At 39.3% G+C, this 19,998-nt stretch overlaps 1 protein-coding gene and 1 pseudogene across 18 annotated transcripts in view; one reads left to right on the top strand and one right to left on the bottom strand.

Annotated features, from left to right (window-relative positions):
* The window catches only part of Syne1 (spectrin repeat containing nuclear envelope protein 1), a 473,610-nt gene extending 455,161 nt beyond the window's left edge, over positions 1 to 18,449 (bottom strand). For 16 of the 18 annotated variants that reach the window (XM_087193553.1, XM_087193567.1, XM_087193559.1 and 13 more), the window contains exons 1-2: positions 18,313 to 18,449; positions 9,578 to 9,853 (exon numbers count right to left, since the gene is read on the bottom strand). In XM_087193553.1, coding sequence (XP_087049679.1) covers positions 9,578 to 9,644 — 67 coding nt within the window. In that variant the 5' untranslated portion in view covers positions 9,645 to 9,853; positions 18,313 to 18,449. Of the gene's footprint in view, positions 1 to 9,577; positions 9,854 to 17,999; positions 18,156 to 18,312 lie in introns of those variants that run through there. The other 2 variants (XM_087193558.1, XM_087193563.1) reach the window with 2 other exon arrangements.
* On the top strand, positions 18,136 to 18,840 carry LOC147823325 (uncharacterized; annotated as a pseudogene).
* Positions 18,841 to 19,998: the final 1,158 nt, after the last annotated feature.

Genomic DNA, 19,998 nt, shown 5'->3' with positions numbered 1-19,998 from the left:
GAGTGTACCACTGCAAAATTTACTCTTCAAAGCACAGATCACAGCTAGTATGATAGCACATGCCTGTAATCTCTGCACTCTGGAGGCAGAGGGGGGAGGATTTTATGTTTGAGGTCAGCATTGGCTACATATCAAGATTCTGTCAGAAAAAGCACAACAAACAACAGAAAAAGGTGTTTCCAATTTAAGTCGAATAAAAGACCACATGAAAATAATTTAGATCATGCAGTAGTTTGCTGTTCTGGTCAATTAACTTAATTATATCTATATGTTTTGTGGAAACTTCATTTATTCATCAAATATGTTTTTATCCATTATCATATCTATCACCTAGTTTATGAATTCTTCCTTACTTATTTTCTCACTATAGGAGACTACAGCTCCATGAGGATAGGAACTCTGTTATTTTCATATTTTCTTCAGAGGATTTGGGCACAATACATGTCCAATAAATATCTGATAAATGCATGAATGTGAAGCTGAATGGACTGAGAATTTACTAAATGTTTGATGTGTGCCCAGCAATGGTTATCCAAAGTTGCATAAGACACCATTCCTACACTCAAGTTTCTAATATTCTACTTGAACAGAGATAAACTCATAAAGACTGAGGCAAGGAATGCTTTAATAGAAATAATGTTCCAAGTAGAGCATAAATAAGAAGGGAACCTCTCATTCTGTGCTGGAATTAGGAAAAGCTTCACAGAAGAGATCGCACGTGAGCTGGTCTTGAAGCTAGAGAAAAGCAAGAGGGAAGGGAGGAGAAGGGTATAGAGATGGGAAGGTTAGAGGAAGAACATGACTAGATGGATCATGGGCTGGCTTCAGTGGAGTACAGGTGTCAGAAGAGTGAAGCAACACAATCTATAGGGGGTTAATAGAAATGAAGATAGGAAGATTTGTGGGATTCAGACAATGAAGATCCTTTCAGCCATAATGAGTTTATCCTGAAGCTTATAGCAAGTTGTAGGGAAAGAGACACCATGAAGTGGTATTCTTAGGGACCTTTTGCTACAATACAGAGGGTACATCTAGTTGAATTCCTAGGTATGAGGATTTCCTGTAGGCCTTCCACAATTTTGATTGACCATTGAAGCAATAGATACTCATCTCAAGTACAATTGTATAAAATGAATAATATGTCAAAACTCTTAGAAAAGTAAAAAAGTTGAACATACAGTTTATGGGTATGTAAGTAGTGTAATTCTTGGCAAAATGAACACAGTGGCTCATCATATGTAACAACGACAGACAGCAAGGATGATCACAAGTGGCAGCAACAAAAACTAGATAATTTCTGGGAATCTCAAAACTCTTCCCAAGTCAAGGAACAAGTCAAAGAATAATAAAGGCTAGAGAGAAAAAAGGGGCTCAAATGTCATGGGAACAATGTGGGTGACACACTAAGGAGACAAGAAGAAAACAAATGTAGGCCAATTGAATAATCAAGGTAAATAATTTTTAACATGGGTGGAGACCAGTGTTTACTAAACATTAAAGATTAATATCAGTAGAGGAAGGAATTGTTTGTTTTTAATCCAAGAGGTCATTGTGAACAATGAGGGCAAAATAAAAAAGAACATAGGTTACCATAGAAACCATTTTTAAAATACTTTAGCAAACCACTACTTCTGGAGAACTCAAAATCATCTATGGATCATGTGATGCTGAATCTGTTTGGGGCAGTCACCAACTGCCTTCAGATGTCTCCATTCCCTTATCTGAAAATAAACAAAACATCACTTGCCTGTCCTCAGCATTATGGCAAAGAAGCATATATTCTTATGTAGATATTTATCAACCACATAAATGAATGTATGGTCAACCGAATACCTGTGGTTGAAAATTGCTTAAACTTTGGAATGTCTCTCAAAGATTAGAAACTAAGTACTTAGGTTTTTAGGTAGGAGTATTCAAAAAGAATATGTAATAGCCTCATTGGCCTCAACTTGAAAGAAAATAAAAGAGAAAAATAGTAACCCAACTTAAAACATATGAATCATTTTTGTTAACTCTCATAAGATAGATGATTAATCACAGATTAATCACATGAAATTTAGAGTGTCATAATTCTTCCTGTTCGTAGCTGTTTATTACCTAAAGTTATATACACTGGTACAACTGTAAGGGTCATGGGCAACTATGTGGTCCTCATCCCTTTTTCAGAGACCAACCTATTCTCCCAGGTCATATCCAACACAGGCAGAATGGAACAGCGACCAACACAGTGACTGACAGAATTTCCCAAATGCAAACACAGTTGTCCTTATCTACTTGCAGTATATTTGCAGAATGTCTTGAAAGAGAGGAAATCCCACAGCCTTTTCAATGTTTCTGATCATCCAAACACCTACAATGTCATACTTTCTCTTTTCTCTTCTGTGTAACTGTGTCCTACAAGAGCTAATTAAACAATGACCAATGAAAAAGCAAACCAATGTCACTGGCTCCATAAGATTTTAAAAGAGGAGCAGGACTCATACTAGTTTTGCTAGGTGGAAAGAATCTAGACAAATAATAATGAAGGGATGAAAGTAGAGAGAGGGGGAGGAGAGGCACAGAGAACAGGAGAGATGTGACAATCACACACAGATGTCTAAAAGGGCATCAAGAGGAGCACAAATTTCAGCCTTAGTTCATAGCAGGACCCTCAGTTCCACAAAGACAAAAGATCATAGGGGCCCAAATAACAGATATTTTGGCTTCAGGTCTCATTTTTGCTTGATATCTACACAAAATACAGAATTATACTTAATAAATTCTTTTTTTTTTTTTTGGTACCGGGGATTGAACTCAAGGTCCTTGTGCTTGCACAGCAGGCGGCAAAACCACTCAGCTAAATCCCTGGCCCTACTACTTAATAAATTCTTAAGGAATTGCTCTTATACAGTTCACTACTGAGAACCTTGTAACTCCAGCTCCTTTGGGGCAAAGCACAAAGCCATTCTTCATTCTTTCAGAAATGATTTCAAAATATAGGCACATGGACTTGCACCTGCTCAGGTCTGATATTTATATGAAATGCACATAATCATTTAGATACTAAGCATAACAAAACATGCACACATAAACACTGACAACGTTAAACGCAGTTAATCACCCCATCTTTGCCCTCATTCTTCCCTTGGCTTCCAGATTGCCCTTCTCTCTTTTCTCTTCCTCCCACAGTGGCTGGGGCATCTTAATCTCACATATGAAACCCTTGAACTTTTGCATCCCCTACAATGTTGAATGTTCTACTCAAACCTCTTCTCTTTTCCATCTCTCCTTGCTCCCTGAGTGGTATCAACTTGTCTCGCAACTTTAAATACTATTCTCGTGTTGGGTTTTATCTTTGTGCTGTTTTTTTCCAGTTGTGGCTTCTCCCTCCATCTCTACACCCATCCATTCTGGGATGTCTACAAAACATCAAAAATGTAATATATCCAAAATAAGCTCTGGAAGTTTTTTCCTCATCACTGTATGCTCTAATTGCCTTTCTCAATTTCAGAATAAATGAATAAATGAATAAATGGGAGGGCCAACTTTCTCCTTGTCTCTCATACATCCATCCAGCAGCAAATTATTTTAGTCATGCTTTCAAAAAATGTCTAGAGTTTTGTCTCCTTTATCCCCATCTACACTTTGATACCTACACACGATTGTCTCTTCACTCATTAAAATAGCCTTCCTTCCTCCTGGTTCCCCAGCTTTAACCACTGAAAATCAACATGATATTTTCATTATATTATAACCACTCAACAAATATTTACAAAGCATCCACATTATAAAATGCACTGTGCTAGACAGTATGGAGATCAATAATGAGAAACTGACCCAATTTCTACTCTCCATGTTTTATGCAGTGGGTGAATTGGACACGTACATGTAACAGTACAAAGCAACACTAGATAACAGCCCCGATGGGGCTGCAAAATGCTAGAGGGATTAATATGGAGGGGTGGGAATATTTTTGCCATTTTGGTGATACAGTCTTCACTGAGGAAGGTGCATTTAAATTAGGCTTTTAAATTAAGCCGCACTGAATTGAGCTCATTTCTGAAGGTTCCCCAGAAAGGAGACAAAGTGTTAGAGCATCTTCAGAGGCTGGCAAATAGGGTCGTTGGTTTAAATACATGGTTACAAGGTATGATAAAAAATCTGGTGAATGTTGAAAAATTTTTAAAATGCACTATAGTGGAAGATATATTGCCATTAATCCCCATACTTATTGCATCATTCTTGGCACTTTTTGAAGCAACTCTGAAAGTCCTGTTTCCTGAATGTGTTGTTGTGGATGCTCTGAATGGATTCACATGTTTACTTTTCATCCTTGTTTTGAGTTTGGGGAACAGCCAGACATCAAATGATGCCATATTTGTGAGTAAGATGAATGAGAACATACCAGAATCTTTTCATGACCCTGCCTTTCTGGACGGCACTCAGCAGGAGCATTCACTGTATTTCTGATCACATTTTGTAAAGATGCTCATGGAACAGCACTCCCAGAACTACTTCAGAAAGTGGCAAGGAATGATGCGAGAAGTGTGTTTGAAGCAAGGGGGAATGTTTTGAGTGCCAATGTGTTTTTTATTGTAATAATTTTTTAAAAATTTATGTATTCATTATATAGTTAGATTACACTTCGTGTGTGAGAGAGCTTACAGTACTAAATTGTCTAGTGACACTTTAGATAGCCACAATAAGGAGGCCAAGAAATTTACCGAGACTTTAATTGGAAGGTCAGGGAAATAATTTTGTTATGCTGCACAAATAGTAAGAAGAGTAAAAAGAACTCACATTGAGGCACTATGATATGAAGGATGGTTTAATATTATGAGTAGGCTCAGACTACTCCTTTTGGAGCCCTGCCACACACTATATCAGGCGCAGTAAGTTCTACCCATACTGCATATAAATATATTTGCACAAATATAATCTTGAATCAATTTGATTTACACTGAACTAATTGACATAATGTTGGCATTTGTAAACCTTTGCTATTTTTGATTTAGTTGTTTTCTTCTTCTATTTGACAGTCGATATTATGTAGGTCACTCAAAATCAGAAGGTCCAGGGCACTTTCTCCATATAGCAAAAAGGATGGAACAGCTCTGTGCATAGAAGGTTTGCAGGACAGAGAACTATACAGAAGTAAAGGCTTTAGAGTATGTGAAAGGATGCTCCATGGAATCTACCCTTGGGAAGGAAAATTTGTTCAGAGCACTGTTCTTGCAAGAACAACATGCACACATCTGAGAGGTCAAAATAATCACCCATTCAGGCAGAATGCATGTCCTTAAAGTGGTTTTATGTTCATAACCCTATTTTGATCAAAACCAGAATTCAGATATTTCTCAAAATTATAGTAGATAGAATGACACCCACTTAAAAGTTTCTTCTTTTGTTTTTACATGTCTAGACTAATTTTATCTTCAGTTAATTAATGGAAGGACCATGATTTATTCATTTATCATCAACTATTTATCTAATGATAATGTTCCAAAATATAAAGAAGTTATTTTTGTTTTGTGTCAGTTTAAATTTGAGGTACTGTTACATATCATTCATGTAAGAAGAGAAAGATTAAGCCCAAAGGAAAATTTCAGCCTAAATAAAATTAATGGGATTTTGACACACTTTTATGGTTTCATAAGAAAGGTCATTAAGCCAGAGCAATAAAGTATAAAACATAATCTCTCAAGGCACTATACAAAATTAGAATATGGCAAAGTTTTCTTTTCTAAGCTGTGCTCATAGCTACTGACTTTCAGCTACAAGAAAATTGTGGGTTTTTTTGTTTTTTTGTTTGTTTGTTTGTTTTGGTGCCAGGGATTGAACTTGGGACTTTGTGCTTGCGAGGCAGGCAACAAAGAAAATTGTGTTTTTATTATTGACTATTATTTTATTCATTTTTTGTTAGTTTGAGGCTTTCTTTTATGCTGCAATAAACTTATAATAAATATTCTATTTAGCCAAAAAAGATTTTAAATTTTTCATAAAATATTTTGAGGCCATGATTTTTTATGTAATAGTCAACAAATTTCATAGATATATCTCCAGGGGTAAAAATACTTATCTTTCTTGGTTTTCCTTGAATCTACTCATAAGACTTAGAAATCAAATTTTGACCTTGCTGCAGATAATGCTAGTTTTTATTAACCTAGTCTAGATGACACTGCCCTGTTGCATTTTTTCTGCCATTTATGGTGTGCATTGATATCAGTCACCCTATTATACAAAGACTAACACTGATATACTAATCTAAAAATCCACAAAGTTTAATATATTATGTTCAAATAAAAAGTAGTTAGTAAAAGTCAGTCGACAGATATTTTAAGTAAATGTTATTCAGAAGCACTAGGAAAATTTACAAAGAACTTTCAAATATAGTCATTATCTTTAAAAATTTATAACCTGAAAATTTATTTTCTTAGATGTGACCTAAATCTAAAGTGATTCCATAAGCCATCTATTAAATGGATCTCCTCAGCATTTAAAAGCAAAAAATAGGCACACTAATTAGGTGCATTTAAAGATTAATATCTTTATAGTATACTATTTTCCTGTATTTGCTTTTAAGCTTCTATTAAAATTGATTAAAATTACAGAAACATTCATTATTCTTATGAGCAAATGAAACTCCGCATTGCAGTCTGATGGTTCATCCATAATTCAGGATCCCAGCCTAAAACATTATGCTCAAACAAGCACAAATATTGGCAAAGTTGAAGTATTGAACTGCTACAGTCGCAGCTAAATTATGTAGCAATCTGTGTGTGTGCTTGAATTTCCTAGCACTGGGAATTAAAATTAAAAGCAGAAAAAATAGTCAACAATTATATGTGCAGACTAAATAAGCAAGATAGTAATGCCAAGTTGCCATTATTTAAAGCTGAGTGCTCTTCATTAGTTATTAATGGTTCTAAAATGACAATAAAACCCAAGAAGGGGGAAAAACAAAACTATTAGTTACTATCTATCCAGGCAAAAGAAAGAGGTCCATGAAGAATGTTTTTATGGATTTGAACTTTGATAATAGCAAATGTGGTTCTATTTACACTAATAGAAGTTTATCTTTTCTCAAATAAATTTCCTCATTTGTTTTAATTAGCTAGGCAATAGTGCCAGCCCTAGACTTATTAGGATCGTGTTCACCTGTATGGCGATTACAGCAGGTAAGCAAGGCTTCTGAAGACCCTTGACAGATGACAGGTCTCCACTGTCTGGAAGTGCTGGCCCTTGTTTAAGCAGAGAACATCAGTAAGGAGCAACAACTCACTGCAGGAGAGCAGCAGAGTGGGAGAGCAGTCCCTAGCCAGAGGAGTCAAAGGAATGAACCAACAGATGAATCCATTAAGGTACACCTGCCAGATCACCTGCACTTCCTGCCATCTCCTCTGGCTTCCACTGATGCAGACGAGATGGGTCTCATTTTGCAGCAGTGGCCAATTTTGTTACATTTGTGGCCATCAATAATCTATATATACAAAATATACTCTGGGCAACTTAAGACCTTGTCTCAAAATTAAAAGCATAAAGGGCTGAGGATGTAGCTCAGTGAGAAGTCTCTGAGTTGAAGTCCCAGTACCACAAAAAGAAAAGAAAGGAAAAACAAAGGGAAAAAAAAGAAAAAGAGAAGAGAAAAGAAAAAAGTTCCAAAAATGATTTGCAACAAATTATCAAGCTGTGCTTTCTCATCAGAAGGTTCTTCTTTGACTATTTCACTGCTCACCTTATGCCAGGATTTAGTCTGTTGTACTATCTCACTGAGCCTCAAGACAAAACGCTAGGAGTGACAAGGCCAGAGGGTAACTGTGTTAATGGAGAATTTAGATGCATAGATGCTGAACAGGGCATTTACTGTCATGGGCCTGAAGTGGGAAGGCGCTGAGGCTCCCAGCTCTTTCTTTGACTTCACACATTTCTCAAGGAAACTCACTTAAAAACATGATAGAACATTATAAAACATTTAAAATAAAATCCTGAGGCATCAGTACTCTCCAGTCTTCTCTCACCAGTAACTTTTCCCTGAATGAAAAGACTTCCATTTCAACAGAGAAAGAAAAGTAGGGTGACTAGAGCACAGCAGTCCATTCTGATTCTGTCCCTTCGAATGTTCTCTTTACCACTTTCCTTTACTTCATTATGTGCTTGTACTTCATCCAGAGAAGTCTCACATTTAACAAACTCACAGGAAAACCTGTTCTATGATCTGAATTATCTTCCCTCACTTTGGTAAGGAACCTGTAGGTTTGTTTCCTTTCTGTCATTCGTAGACAATGACACTGAGGTACGAAATGATTCAGTAATTTGCCCTGAGACAAACAGTAAAAACACAGAGGAACAAACTCCAAATTCAGTGCCCCATCTACCCAAATCAGATGTACAACTGTACAACTTCAATCTAAGATCCCCGGTGCAGAACAGACCCAATCGAGAATTGGAGAAAAGGTCTACACTGGTACCTTCAACAAAAATCAGTTGTTTTATTTAACAAAAAGTATTTTGCATAACAATAAATGGGAAAGGAGTCCCAAATGAGGTGTCACAAGTCAACCTGGGAGAGATAAGCAGAAGTAAGTGTTCACTTGAGTCAGAATCTTTCAGTCAACCTGGGGGTTTCTGGTCTGACACAGAGGAATTGATCCAGGTGCAACCACCTCCTGATTTTCTATGTCTAAGAGCCTATTCTGCACCGTGAATATCCAGATTTAAGAGTTTTGTCTGTATTCTGAAAGTCAAGAATTCTTAACTGGAATTTACTGCTTTGCACTTGAGATAAATTGTGAGCAAAAACAGGTTCCCATAATAGGAAAAATCAGATTCATATAATAACTATAGTCCAAAACCACAATGATAACTTGTTGGAGATGGTAGGAAACTTAAAGACAAACTATAAGATTATTTTAAGCTTTCTTGACAGACATGAGAGCAAAGCCCTTCTAAATCTGGAAATTTTTGTATCCTAGAGCTATATATTTAAAGCATGGGGGAGGGCCAATTGGAATTATGACAAAGAAGCCACACTGTAATATAACTACAGGTGATAATAATTTTTATGGTTCAAGGACTATACATGTTCAAAGAAAACACAATAGGGAGTTCACCTATGAGCTGCTATTACACTTCACTGTTGATTCTCTTCTACAAGATGGTTCATTTTTAAGAGAAATAGCTTCAGCAAGGGATGCACTAACCACTAACATCATCATGTCATTTCCTCTCTCAGAGCTTCTTTTCATTGCCATTATTGTCACTGATATTCTTGATGGTCAGCATCAGTACACTTGGCAATGGCTCTGGTTTCCTATCTGGACCCTGAAAGAACCTTAAGATCACATTAATGCAGACATAAACAGCATAAAAAGGGCTATATCTTAGTCTTTCCTCTACATAAAGAGGACAGCATCTTGAGACAACACCTATATACTCATTTGAAAACATTAGAATAAAAGATATCCATTCAATTCTTTGTTATAATTCCATAAAATTGAATAAAATCCAAGCAGCTTTGATAGAATTTTAGTGGAAGTTAGTATTTGAATTTAAGGTACATATATTTTTTTTAAAACCACACTAAAATTTCTGCTCTTACCTTGCAGTCTTTGCATCACGTTGGCAATGTCCCGAGGAGACCGTGAGGCTGCCCGGGAGGCTGCCATGGCCCCTCGTGTAGCATTAACCCAATGCTAGGAAATTCTCCTCCCAGTTAGGCGGAGGTCTATGCCACTCCGGAAAACATGCGGGAACTTTCCTAGATTTGCCACATCACAAATGAATCCCAGGCACTCGCAGTTGTCGGGGAGGAGACCGCATTCCCACGGATGGAACTACTTCCCCTAAGACTACTCTCTTCAGTAAGCTCAAGGACCTGAAAAACAAAAAACAGAAAAAGTAAAATATTACAAAATATCGACATGGGTCACAATAGTACTAAAAGAACTCTGTTCAGTTAGAAAGCCTGATTCATTATTAATTGAAGTGACTAATGTGAAAACACTTATAAAGTACTATGCATGTGTTAGAAATTAGATATTTGATCAACCATAAAACAAAATCAATTGGCAAAAAGAGAAATGCTCATATTTATTTTAAGTTTTCTTTTCAAATTATAAACTTTATTAATCTATGACTTAAAACACTAAGTTCTATTTCTCAGTATTCACAGATTCTGTTATTTGTGCTATTTTAGTTTTATGCACACGTATTTTGTTGGACTTCATTGCACACTTTTTAGGAATGAGATCATATCCTAGATCCTAATAACAATTTAATTAATTAAAATGGTATAAAAGTAAAAATTATTTTATTCTGGAAATCTGACTTTCAGACAATCTAACTGTAGAAGACAAAATGAATCTAATTTAGTTTTCTTCCCCCTATACAGAAAGACTCTAAAGTAATTTGTAAGGCTGGGGAGGGAGCGAGCACTAACCAGAGAGCACATTGTCCTTTTAACATTTTCCTGAATTCTCCACTTTGGTCAAGTGTAATTGCTCTGGACTAAGGTGGTAAAAAAGTGGTAGGTGAGTTGGTGAAATCTTGACATTGAGAAATGCAATTTGAACAAAGTCTTCTTATCCCTAGACTCAGCTGAACAGAAAGTCTTGCCATCAACAAAATAATTAAAGATGAGAGGGGTGAACAATACAGCCAGAGAAAGAAGCTTAACCATGAGGCCACACTGAGGAGGCCCATGGGAAAGTGACACATTATTACACTCTTCATTAACTCTCTATAATATGATGATGATGGAGAAAGAAGAGAATGGAAAAAGAAGAGTGGCAAAAGCAAATCTAAACCAAGCATATGATACATGTGTGGGACAATCTACTTCCCCGAAGGAAAAGAAAATATGAGGAGTTTATGAATATTATAAAACTTATATCATTATTGAAATATATGGTCCTTAAGGCAGTATTGTTTATGAAGGATTGGAGAAGTAATAGAGTGTTTTTACCAATTGCAATTGATTTTAAATGGCATAATTCATACTTTAATCTCTAGTCAGAATGCATGAATGCAAAGCAGAAAATATCCTTTCTAAAGGACTAAAAAAAATAGACCCAAAACATTGCATACTGCTGCTGACTCTTGTGCAGCATCAAAAAGGAGGTGCTGGAGCAAGAAAGCCTCACAAGCTGTTCATTTTGCTAGTCAGGGTGCAGGGATGTGTTGAATAGTGTCAGGTGTAAGAAGGTGGCAGAAGGCATCTCCTGACTACGTGGAGGGATACTCACTTGAAGTGGGACGCAGTATTGGTATCCTCTAGGTTGCAGAGTCACCTCTCTGTGGGTGAATCCCCAAGAAATTCTTAGGGGAAATGTTACTGATGGCTGGGCTGTTGTACTTTGTGGTCTATAGCTCTGACATAATTGTGTGCCCATTAGCAGCCTGTATCTCCTAGGAAAAAACATCTCACCTGCCCACATACAAGGCTGCCTTAACTTGAAAGACTCAGAGAGTGAAAAATGCCTGAGAGACTTTACAACGGGCTCCTCTAGGCTGTTAGAAAGTTATGTTATGCAAATTCAAGACCATAACTTTCTGAAATCTGTCTGTGTCTGTCTATCCATATATCTTTTCCATTGTTATCATTTATTTGCATCCATACTAAGTAGAGGTGAGGACAGAAATTCACTTCAATCCCATACCTGGCTCTACCCAGTACTGGAGTTCACAGATGATTAGGATATGCCCCCCTTCAGTCAAGAATTATGCAACTAGAAGGGATTTCTGTAAGTTACTGCATAACAGACCTTTTTCAAGATCACATTCATGTCACACAAGACATTAGCCCTCTTCTCTTCCCTTTTGCTCTCCTCCCCTTTCCCCTCCTTCCCTCCTCTGCCCTCTCCTCTTCTCTTTTCATCCTTCCTCATTAAACTCAAAACTTCCCTGCTCATGTCCAGAATGCATACAGTCTTATCAGCATAGCACAACCAATACATTCTGCATGCCTGAGCTCAGTGGCGGGACTACTAGGGTGAATATGGCACAGAATATGTTTTTGAGGAGCTTAGAACACTGCGAGAGACACAATATAGAAAAGATAATACAGAAATGCCAGGAATGAGTGCCACTATATGAGTCATCATTAGTCGGGTAAAATATGTGGAAGATGCTTTACAGGCAGAGGGATGCCCTTGAACAAAGGCAGAGGTGAGAAACAGCATGACTTGCATGTGGATCCATCAACAGTTAGGTACAGAAGGTCTCTGCCAAGTGTTGTTTTGGAGGAAGTAGTAGTGGTATGGTAGGGGGCGCAGATCCTCTGCTCAGGAGGGTGGCCCTGTTTCTCCAGGAGGCAACAAGAAATTTGAGGACATTAGACTCAAAGTGAGAAGATATAATTTGAATTGATAGAAGCAATTTTAAAGATCTAATTTGGATTCTATATGAGTCAGTCAGGCTGGGAAGATCCAGGAAAATAAGTGAGGAAGGTGTCTTAGAAATCCTAGCTGGAGATGATGAAAGACTGAAATCGGAGAGAGGAAACAGAGTGGAAGGTAAAGTTGAAGAAACTTTGGTAAGATTTGATAATCAGTTGACTGGGATGGAGGCGGGCAGGTGAGAGGTAAGTGGAAGGAGATGGAGTTCCAGCATGAACATGACAGCCTAAGGAGCCTCTGATTCTGCTCGGGATTCATGGCACCCTTATTGCAGCCCAGCAGAAGAGAGACTACATGAGATTTACTTTCAAATACTGTATTTTTCCATATGTCTTTGAAACAACTCTGTGGAGCCATTTCCTCATTATTCCTTTACGTCACCCTCTGTGGAACACTTCCAGCTGAAAAGTCCAGGGCATCATTACATTCCTGACCCAGGACCCTTATCCCACCCGAGGCTTTCCCTAAACACACCAGCACACACTCAGCACAGTCTTCCCATGATTCTGCTACCACTAACAATGCACACTAGGATGAGTTCACTTTGGCTTATATTCTTCACCATCCTCATTACCATCTCACTCCAATCAGACTGTGACCATTTATGCACTAGTATAGGGGCTGTAACTTTTATTGCTTTAATAAATTGACAACAAGTATATTTTTGAGCACAGGCTACACCCTCAAAATGTTTTATGTTTAATCAAGTTAACTACATATTTCACATCTATGAGAAAACCCCTCCCTACCATAAAAAACTGAGGCAATATCCTTCCTTTTTCAGGTTTAGATAAACCATTTTGCTTTCATCATTCATGTACGCAGATATATCCTACATGGTAAAATTATGATTTTCTTGGTGTTTTTACTAGCAGTTTAATTTACTATCATATGATTTGATAGGAAACTTCAAATTAATAAAAAGTATAATAAAGAAGACTAGGAATTAGAAGATATGAGTTCTAAACTTAACTCTGCCCCAACTAGTTGGGTAGTTTTGATTTGGTTCTGTGTACCAAGTTCCTCAGTAACTGCCTATCAGAGGGAGTATGGTACCAGGAAATGCAGACTTTGGAAGAAGAAAGATCCTTAGGTGACTCTTAATTTTGTCTCTTACTGTTCTTGTGATCTGAAGAAATGTAAACCTTCCTGAGGTCTTGTTTCTTCATCAGTAAAATGATGTTAGTTTATTAAATTTATTATTATTATTTATTAAATTATTTTTATTATTTATTAAATTAGATTTAATTTTACTCCTATTAAAATAAACTTTAAGGAGGTAAATAGGGGACTGGGGACATTAGTTCAGTGGTAGAGTACTTGCCTAATATGCACAGAGCCCTGGTTTCAATCCACAGCACCTCCAAATAAATAAATAAATAAATAAATAAATACACAAATTAATGAAAAGATAATATGAAACATGACGCGTAGTTCAGTTTCAGCAAATCACTGTCTTCTACTTTTCTTCTTATATCTTGGTTTCTCCATTTGCCGTAAAAGAAATGACCCTGAAGTGGAAAGATGTTCTGAGAGTGCGCTATAGTTCCAAAACCAAGGCAGCAGGAATGACAACTAAAACAATTAGTCCACATCATGAGATTCTTGAAGTGCCTGGTTACATAACAGTGCTCTGGTGGTGGACATGACCTACACAAGCAGATCACCAGAGAAAGATTCAGCACCATCAATGAGCTCACTATTCCCAGGGTGATCAAAAGAGTTTTCAATAGGTACAGGACACTGTGGGATGAGGGGTAAAGTAATGACAGATGAAGCCAGTTACTGGATGGAAAGAAAGAATTGGGTGGATTTCAGTAGACTGCATACCAACTGATAGCCCCTGTACCATTTCCAAGTCTTTCCAGAAGAAGGAACTAAGACATGATTCAGCTAAATATATCTACCATACTTAGCAGAAGAGTAAGATGTCTGCATTTATTGTTTCACAGAAAATATGAACTTGGAAAATACTGTAAGGGACAATGTATATGCCAGGAAAATAACATGAACAAGACAGTTTGTGTACAAGGGGAAGATGATATAAACAGTACTACATAAGAGTAGGGTGAATTTGTAGGTCTAGAAGAGGTCTAGACCTCTAGAGGAACAAACAGAACACCATCATATACTGTGCAGGATACAAAGGGAAGTTTGACTCTGTGCTATTTGGGATCCTAATAGCTGAATGATGTTCACTTCTTAACACCAACACTTATGAAAAGCAGTCATGACATGTCACAACTCGATTTTTCCTGTTTCTACACAAAATGGACAATAGGCTACCTCAGCAGTTTCTTGTTTGTGTGACTGAAAGGAACCAACAAAGGAAAGTACTAGAGGAAACTCTTCTGGACACAAGAACACACCTTACAGGGCCGGGGATTTAGCTCAGTGGTTCCACTGCCTGCCCAGCAAAGCAAGGACCCAAGTTTGATCCCCGGTAGGAGGAAAAAAAAAAAAAAAAGGACACACCTTACAGCAATGCAACTAAATTTTTAGGTATTGGCAAACTACACACGAAAATCCCAAGCCCTGCAAGAACTAGGGTTGAGCAAGAGAAACTACCAACAGAATGAAGAGATAACTCACAGCTGTTCCGCAGACAAAGGACCACTATCTAGAATATATAAAAAACTTTAAAAAAAAATCAAACCTCCCAAATTTAAAGACTCAATCCAAAAATGGGCATCTGAAATGAACAGACATTTCTCAGATGAGGAAGTAGAAATGGCAAATAAACAGATGAAAAAATGTTCAGCATCACTGGTCATTCGAGAGATGCAAATGAAAACAATGCTGAGATTCCATCTCACTCCAGAAAGAATGGCTGCTATCAAGAAATCAACCAATAACAAATGCAGGCAGGACTGTGGGGAAAGAGGAACCCTGCTCCACTGCTGGTGGGAGTGTAGGCTGGTGCAAGCACTGTGGAAATTAGGATGGAGATACCTCAAAGAACTAGGATTAGAGGTACCATTTGACCCATCTATTCCCCTCCTGAGTATCTTGCCAAAAGAATTAAAGGAATCATATCACAGCAATGTATGTGCACCCATGTTTATGGTGACACAGTTTGTAATAGCTAAATCTTATAAACAGCCCAATTGCCCACCAACTGGAGACTGGATAAAAAAGATGTGCTTTCTTTCTTTTTTTTTATAAAATGGAGTACTACTCAGTCATAAAGATGAGAAACTAGAGACATTTATTGCTAAATGGATGCACATTGAAGCCATACTCTTCAGTGATATAAATAGGACACACATGTAATAGTTTCTCTGGTGTGAGAAACTGAAAGTGTAAATACAGATCAAAATGTATAATAGTTAATGTAAATAGGAAGAAAAAGTGCAAGGGGGAAGGGGAAGTGGGAGGCGTAGGGGAAAGGAAGGAAGGGAAAGGAAAAAATATGAGAAAAGGAAAAAATGGAAGCAAAGTCTTTGTAAATAGAAAGGTATGGAGAGGTTGAAGGGAGGGCAGGGGAATGGGGAAAAATAAGAACCAAGATATAATATGTAAAGGTACAAATTCCCAATGACGAATGTCATCATATTGTATACCTAAAATGTACCAATAAACTTAATTTTAAAAAAAGAACCAGGGTTGATGTAGCTTATTTCCATTTGAAGCAACAGCAAAAAAAGAAAGGAGACCATAAATACATACAGATTCACAACAGTAGGAAGTATGAATATTAATTGAATGTCTAAATGTACACAATAAAGCATTAAATTGAAATTTACTATTAAGTAAGAATTAAAAAGTCATTTCCACACACTTAAAGTCTTTCACTGGAGTGATTTCACATAAATGTCTCATTTAATTATTTTCTCTACTCACCTTTTAATAGTGGCACTAGTAAATAAACATTAAAATGGCTAACAATGTAGAAAAGAATAGAAACATTCTGGGGTTGATACAAACATATTACTTATATATGTGTACAGGTAATCAGTGAATAATGCTGTTAATTATTCATTATTATGAATTATGCAGTATAATAATAAGAAATAGTCTTTTCTCTAGAAACACAAGAATATGAGCAAGTAATCACAACAGAAATTATAGAGCAGAGCAGCATGCAATCATTACAGGTCATGATTCAAAATATTTTTTGATCCTGGAGTATAAAGTATACTGAAAGATATCTGTCACCTTCTTTCCACATTGTGGTTGAATATATATTTCCTTGCCCTTCATTAGTTCTTATTAGATTAGCCCACAAGGAAGGACGCATTTGAGAGAAGAATCACAAATGCCCCAAAGAGGAGTCTTGGGCCCTGTATGCCAGTCACATTCCCCCCACGGGATGTGGCCGCAGTAGCGAGAGCCACGAAAATGACCTTTTCTTGCCCAACTATGGGCTTCTTAACTTCCTGTTACAGTCGCAACTGCTGCTATTGCAAGGTGCTATGTGTACTGCACAAATAACGCAAAGCAGGTCCCAGTGGAGCACCAAGAGGTTCTAGAAAATGTTCAAATGGTGAATCCCTGCTTCCAGGCAGGAAGTAATCCAGTGAAGAGTTCTTGTATGGGGAAAACGAGAACAGAAGCAAAGTGGTTTGTAAGAAAGCATTAGTAGTTAAGGAAGATAAAAGTGAAGCTATAATGTGGGAGTTGAGCAAATATTTCTCAAAGGCTAGCAATGTTATAATCAGGGTCAGTCTGCAAATGTGTTTTTACTTTTTCAACATGAAACATATTAAGTTAGTAGTGATCTGGTACATTTTGTTCTAAATCTACCACAAAGTAATAAACAGACTCATAAACAGAAAAATAGATATGGATTTCAGTACATTGTTCTGATGATGTTAGGACTTTTTATCCATACTATTAATCTTTTTCAACATAAGGAATAAAAAACCCTCTTACAATGAACAATCCTCATGACTAACAATTAAGTCAGCACTTTATGCAGAGGGAGGTCAAATCAGTAACCTTTGGATGATAGAAAAATTATTATGCTTTCTGTTGCATAGATCTAGCTTCTGTATACAAATTATGTCTAGGAGAGTGGTTCTTAAATCAAGGCAAAACTAAATCGGCATCAAAGAAGAGAAAAATAATTTACTCTGGGCTTTCTTAACATTCACAGAAAAAAAAAAAAATCAAATCCACAGAAGTTTTCTATCCCAAACTGAAAAGCTCAGAAATGAACATTCCGGGGATCTAAGGTTCTCGTTCCAGGGCCTGCACCTGACTGTTGGAGGAGGCCTGAGCATCAAACACTGCTATCCCAGTCAGCACCCGGGCCTCCCTTCCTCTGGCGCTCTCCTTCCAGGGCGGGCCTGCTGCTGCGCTGTGCACCACATTCTTGCCCTGTGCTGTGTACCTGCTGCCCTCTGCACCACCATTTCCTACAACTGCCCCTCAGAGGCGCAGGATCTGCCTGAAACGTGCCTTTCCCAAGTGGAGACGAAAGTTACCCTGCCCTCCAGTGCAACTGCACCCTGACGGCGCCGGGGTCGCCTGGGCCTCCGTGCAGCCTTCAAGCCCTCGGCTCTGCTCCCCACTTTCCCTCCCCCGGCCCTTCCTAAAATAGACCGAGGGTGGAGGAAGTGAGGCTCCTAGAATCTGCTCAACCCCTTGCATTTCCCATCCGATAGTAGCGACCGCACCGACCATCACGGGAAGGTGGCTGCTTTCGTTCTGCATCACCGGAGCCAAGGATGTGCCACGAAGAGAAATGACAGCTCCGAGGGGTTGGTTATCCACAGGGATGTCTACATACGAGCTGAAAAGAGCCTCTCCACCCTCCGCCTCCTTGTCCGCGAGTGTTACACACGTACACACCACCGCCACCCTCTTCCTCCCACCCAGCCCGCAGAGCTCAGCATGCAAGCGCAAACTTGCTTGCAATGTGTCCGCAATTTGTTCGTCCTGAACCTGCCTCTCCCCGGTTTCTCTCCAGGTCTCTCTCGGGCTGTGCTTTTACCTTCTCAGTCGGCCTCTTCCGTTCCCAGTCGCGAGGCGCTGCGAGCAGGCGACTGCTCCTCCTGGCTCGGCTGGGTGGCGGGTGCGGGGCTGTCCCCCGCCTGTCACCGGGGCTCGGGCGCGGTCTGCAGGCTGTTGGGAGCCCGGCCGCCCCGGTGACCGAGGGCAACAATCCCAGCCCCGCTCGGGCCCGCGCTCGCCCGGCTGGCGCGCACACACCACCTCGCTCCGCGACTGCTTCCTCCCCCGGCGGCACCCTGGGGGGTTAGGCCGCCCCCATCCCTCCCCTGGCAGCTTCTGCTCCTGTCAGAAGGGAAGGTCTCCCAGGAGGGCTCAGCCTCCAGCAGGGACCCAGCGCCACCCCTGGGCCGCCACACCCCCTGCCCAGCCCCGCTGCCTGGGCTCCGGGATGCGCCTGTTTCCAGCAGAGCTGGGGGCGGGACCTGGAGACTCGCTGGCAGCGTCCCCCTACCTAACCCGGAGCGACGCTTGGCTCTCGCTGCTCTGGAGCCGCCAAGTCCTTCGGTGACCGCCCTCTTGGCGGGCCTTTGCACGGGTCCCTCGTAGGGGCGCAGGTGGGGAGGGGACGGCCCAGAGCGCTGGGACCGCCTCCTCCGAGCCCAGAAGAGCCCAGCTGCCCTGGCGGCTAACTTTTGCCCAGGGCGTCCCCGCACCGCTGGCCTCTCTGAGCAGAACCTGTCTTGAAAGGCCAAGAAGTCCCCTGATGGTCCCAGGAAGGACGAGAAGCAGGTCGAAGAGCGCATTCCTCTGGCTCCTTGGCCTCCAGGAAGATCTTACCAGTAGGCTTTTGAAGCTGTGGATTCAGTAACACGATTTGAGAGAGATTAGTCAACCTTTATGTTTTGTTGCTGTTGTTCATACAGCTTACATTTCTTGAGAACGTATTTGACACCTGAATCGTATTAAATCGTATTTAAGATGATTCTTTAAAAAAGCGAAAGGAAGGGGGGGGGAGAGAGAGAGAGAGGTTTAAGTTCTTCAGAGGAACTATACACATTATTGTGGGGCCATGTGAATCTTTACCACAAGTCCTTCTCAATCTTGGTATAAAAGAGATCCCAGTGTTGCCTGGTAGCATTCAGGAGAATTTATTTTGTTGTGGTTTTATGGTTTCCAAGCAAAGTCAAACATAGTCTCTTTTTATCAACAATAAGGTCCAAGTCCAACAGGATTACTGCAGCTAAAATAATTGAGGCTGTGTTGTAATAATCTTTAAAAATAAGTATCCTCTGAATTTTCAATTGAGATACAATCATTTTTATTTCTTAAATTTATGGAAGAACAAGTTTATAAAGGATGAAGTTGCTTTCTGCCTCCTGCCTTTCCCTCACGTGCAGCCAACATTCCCACTATTAGCTGTTCATTTTCTTCAAATTCATTTCTCGATGACTCTACTAAATTACGATTATAATCATAATAATGTCTGAAACAATTCGGGCAAAACAATCTGATGTCTTCACTCACTTTGAGTTTATGGTTTTTTTAGAGACCAAGGAATGATTCTCTAATTGCAGGACTTGATAGTCAGGAGTCTGGGGCTGGCAGGTGGGGGTCTCGGTTTGGGGTCACTGTCAACGTCCACCCCTATTTCTACCAAAGGGCAACACTTGCAATGGCTGCCCAGAACCCCTCATGAGGGTAACTAGAGCCTAGGTGTGCAGAGAGA

Source organism: Heterocephalus glaber, unplaced genomic scaffold (assembly GCF_053883595.1).
Source record: "Heterocephalus glaber isolate CG9 unplaced genomic scaffold, H.glaber_assembly_v1.0 deba00001593, whole genome shotgun sequence".
NCBI classification, from domain to species: Eukaryota; Metazoa; Chordata; class Mammalia; order Rodentia; family Bathyergidae; genus Heterocephalus; species Heterocephalus glaber.
Note: the sequence above shows the minus strand (reverse complement) of the source record. Positions and strands in the feature narration are given on the sequence as shown.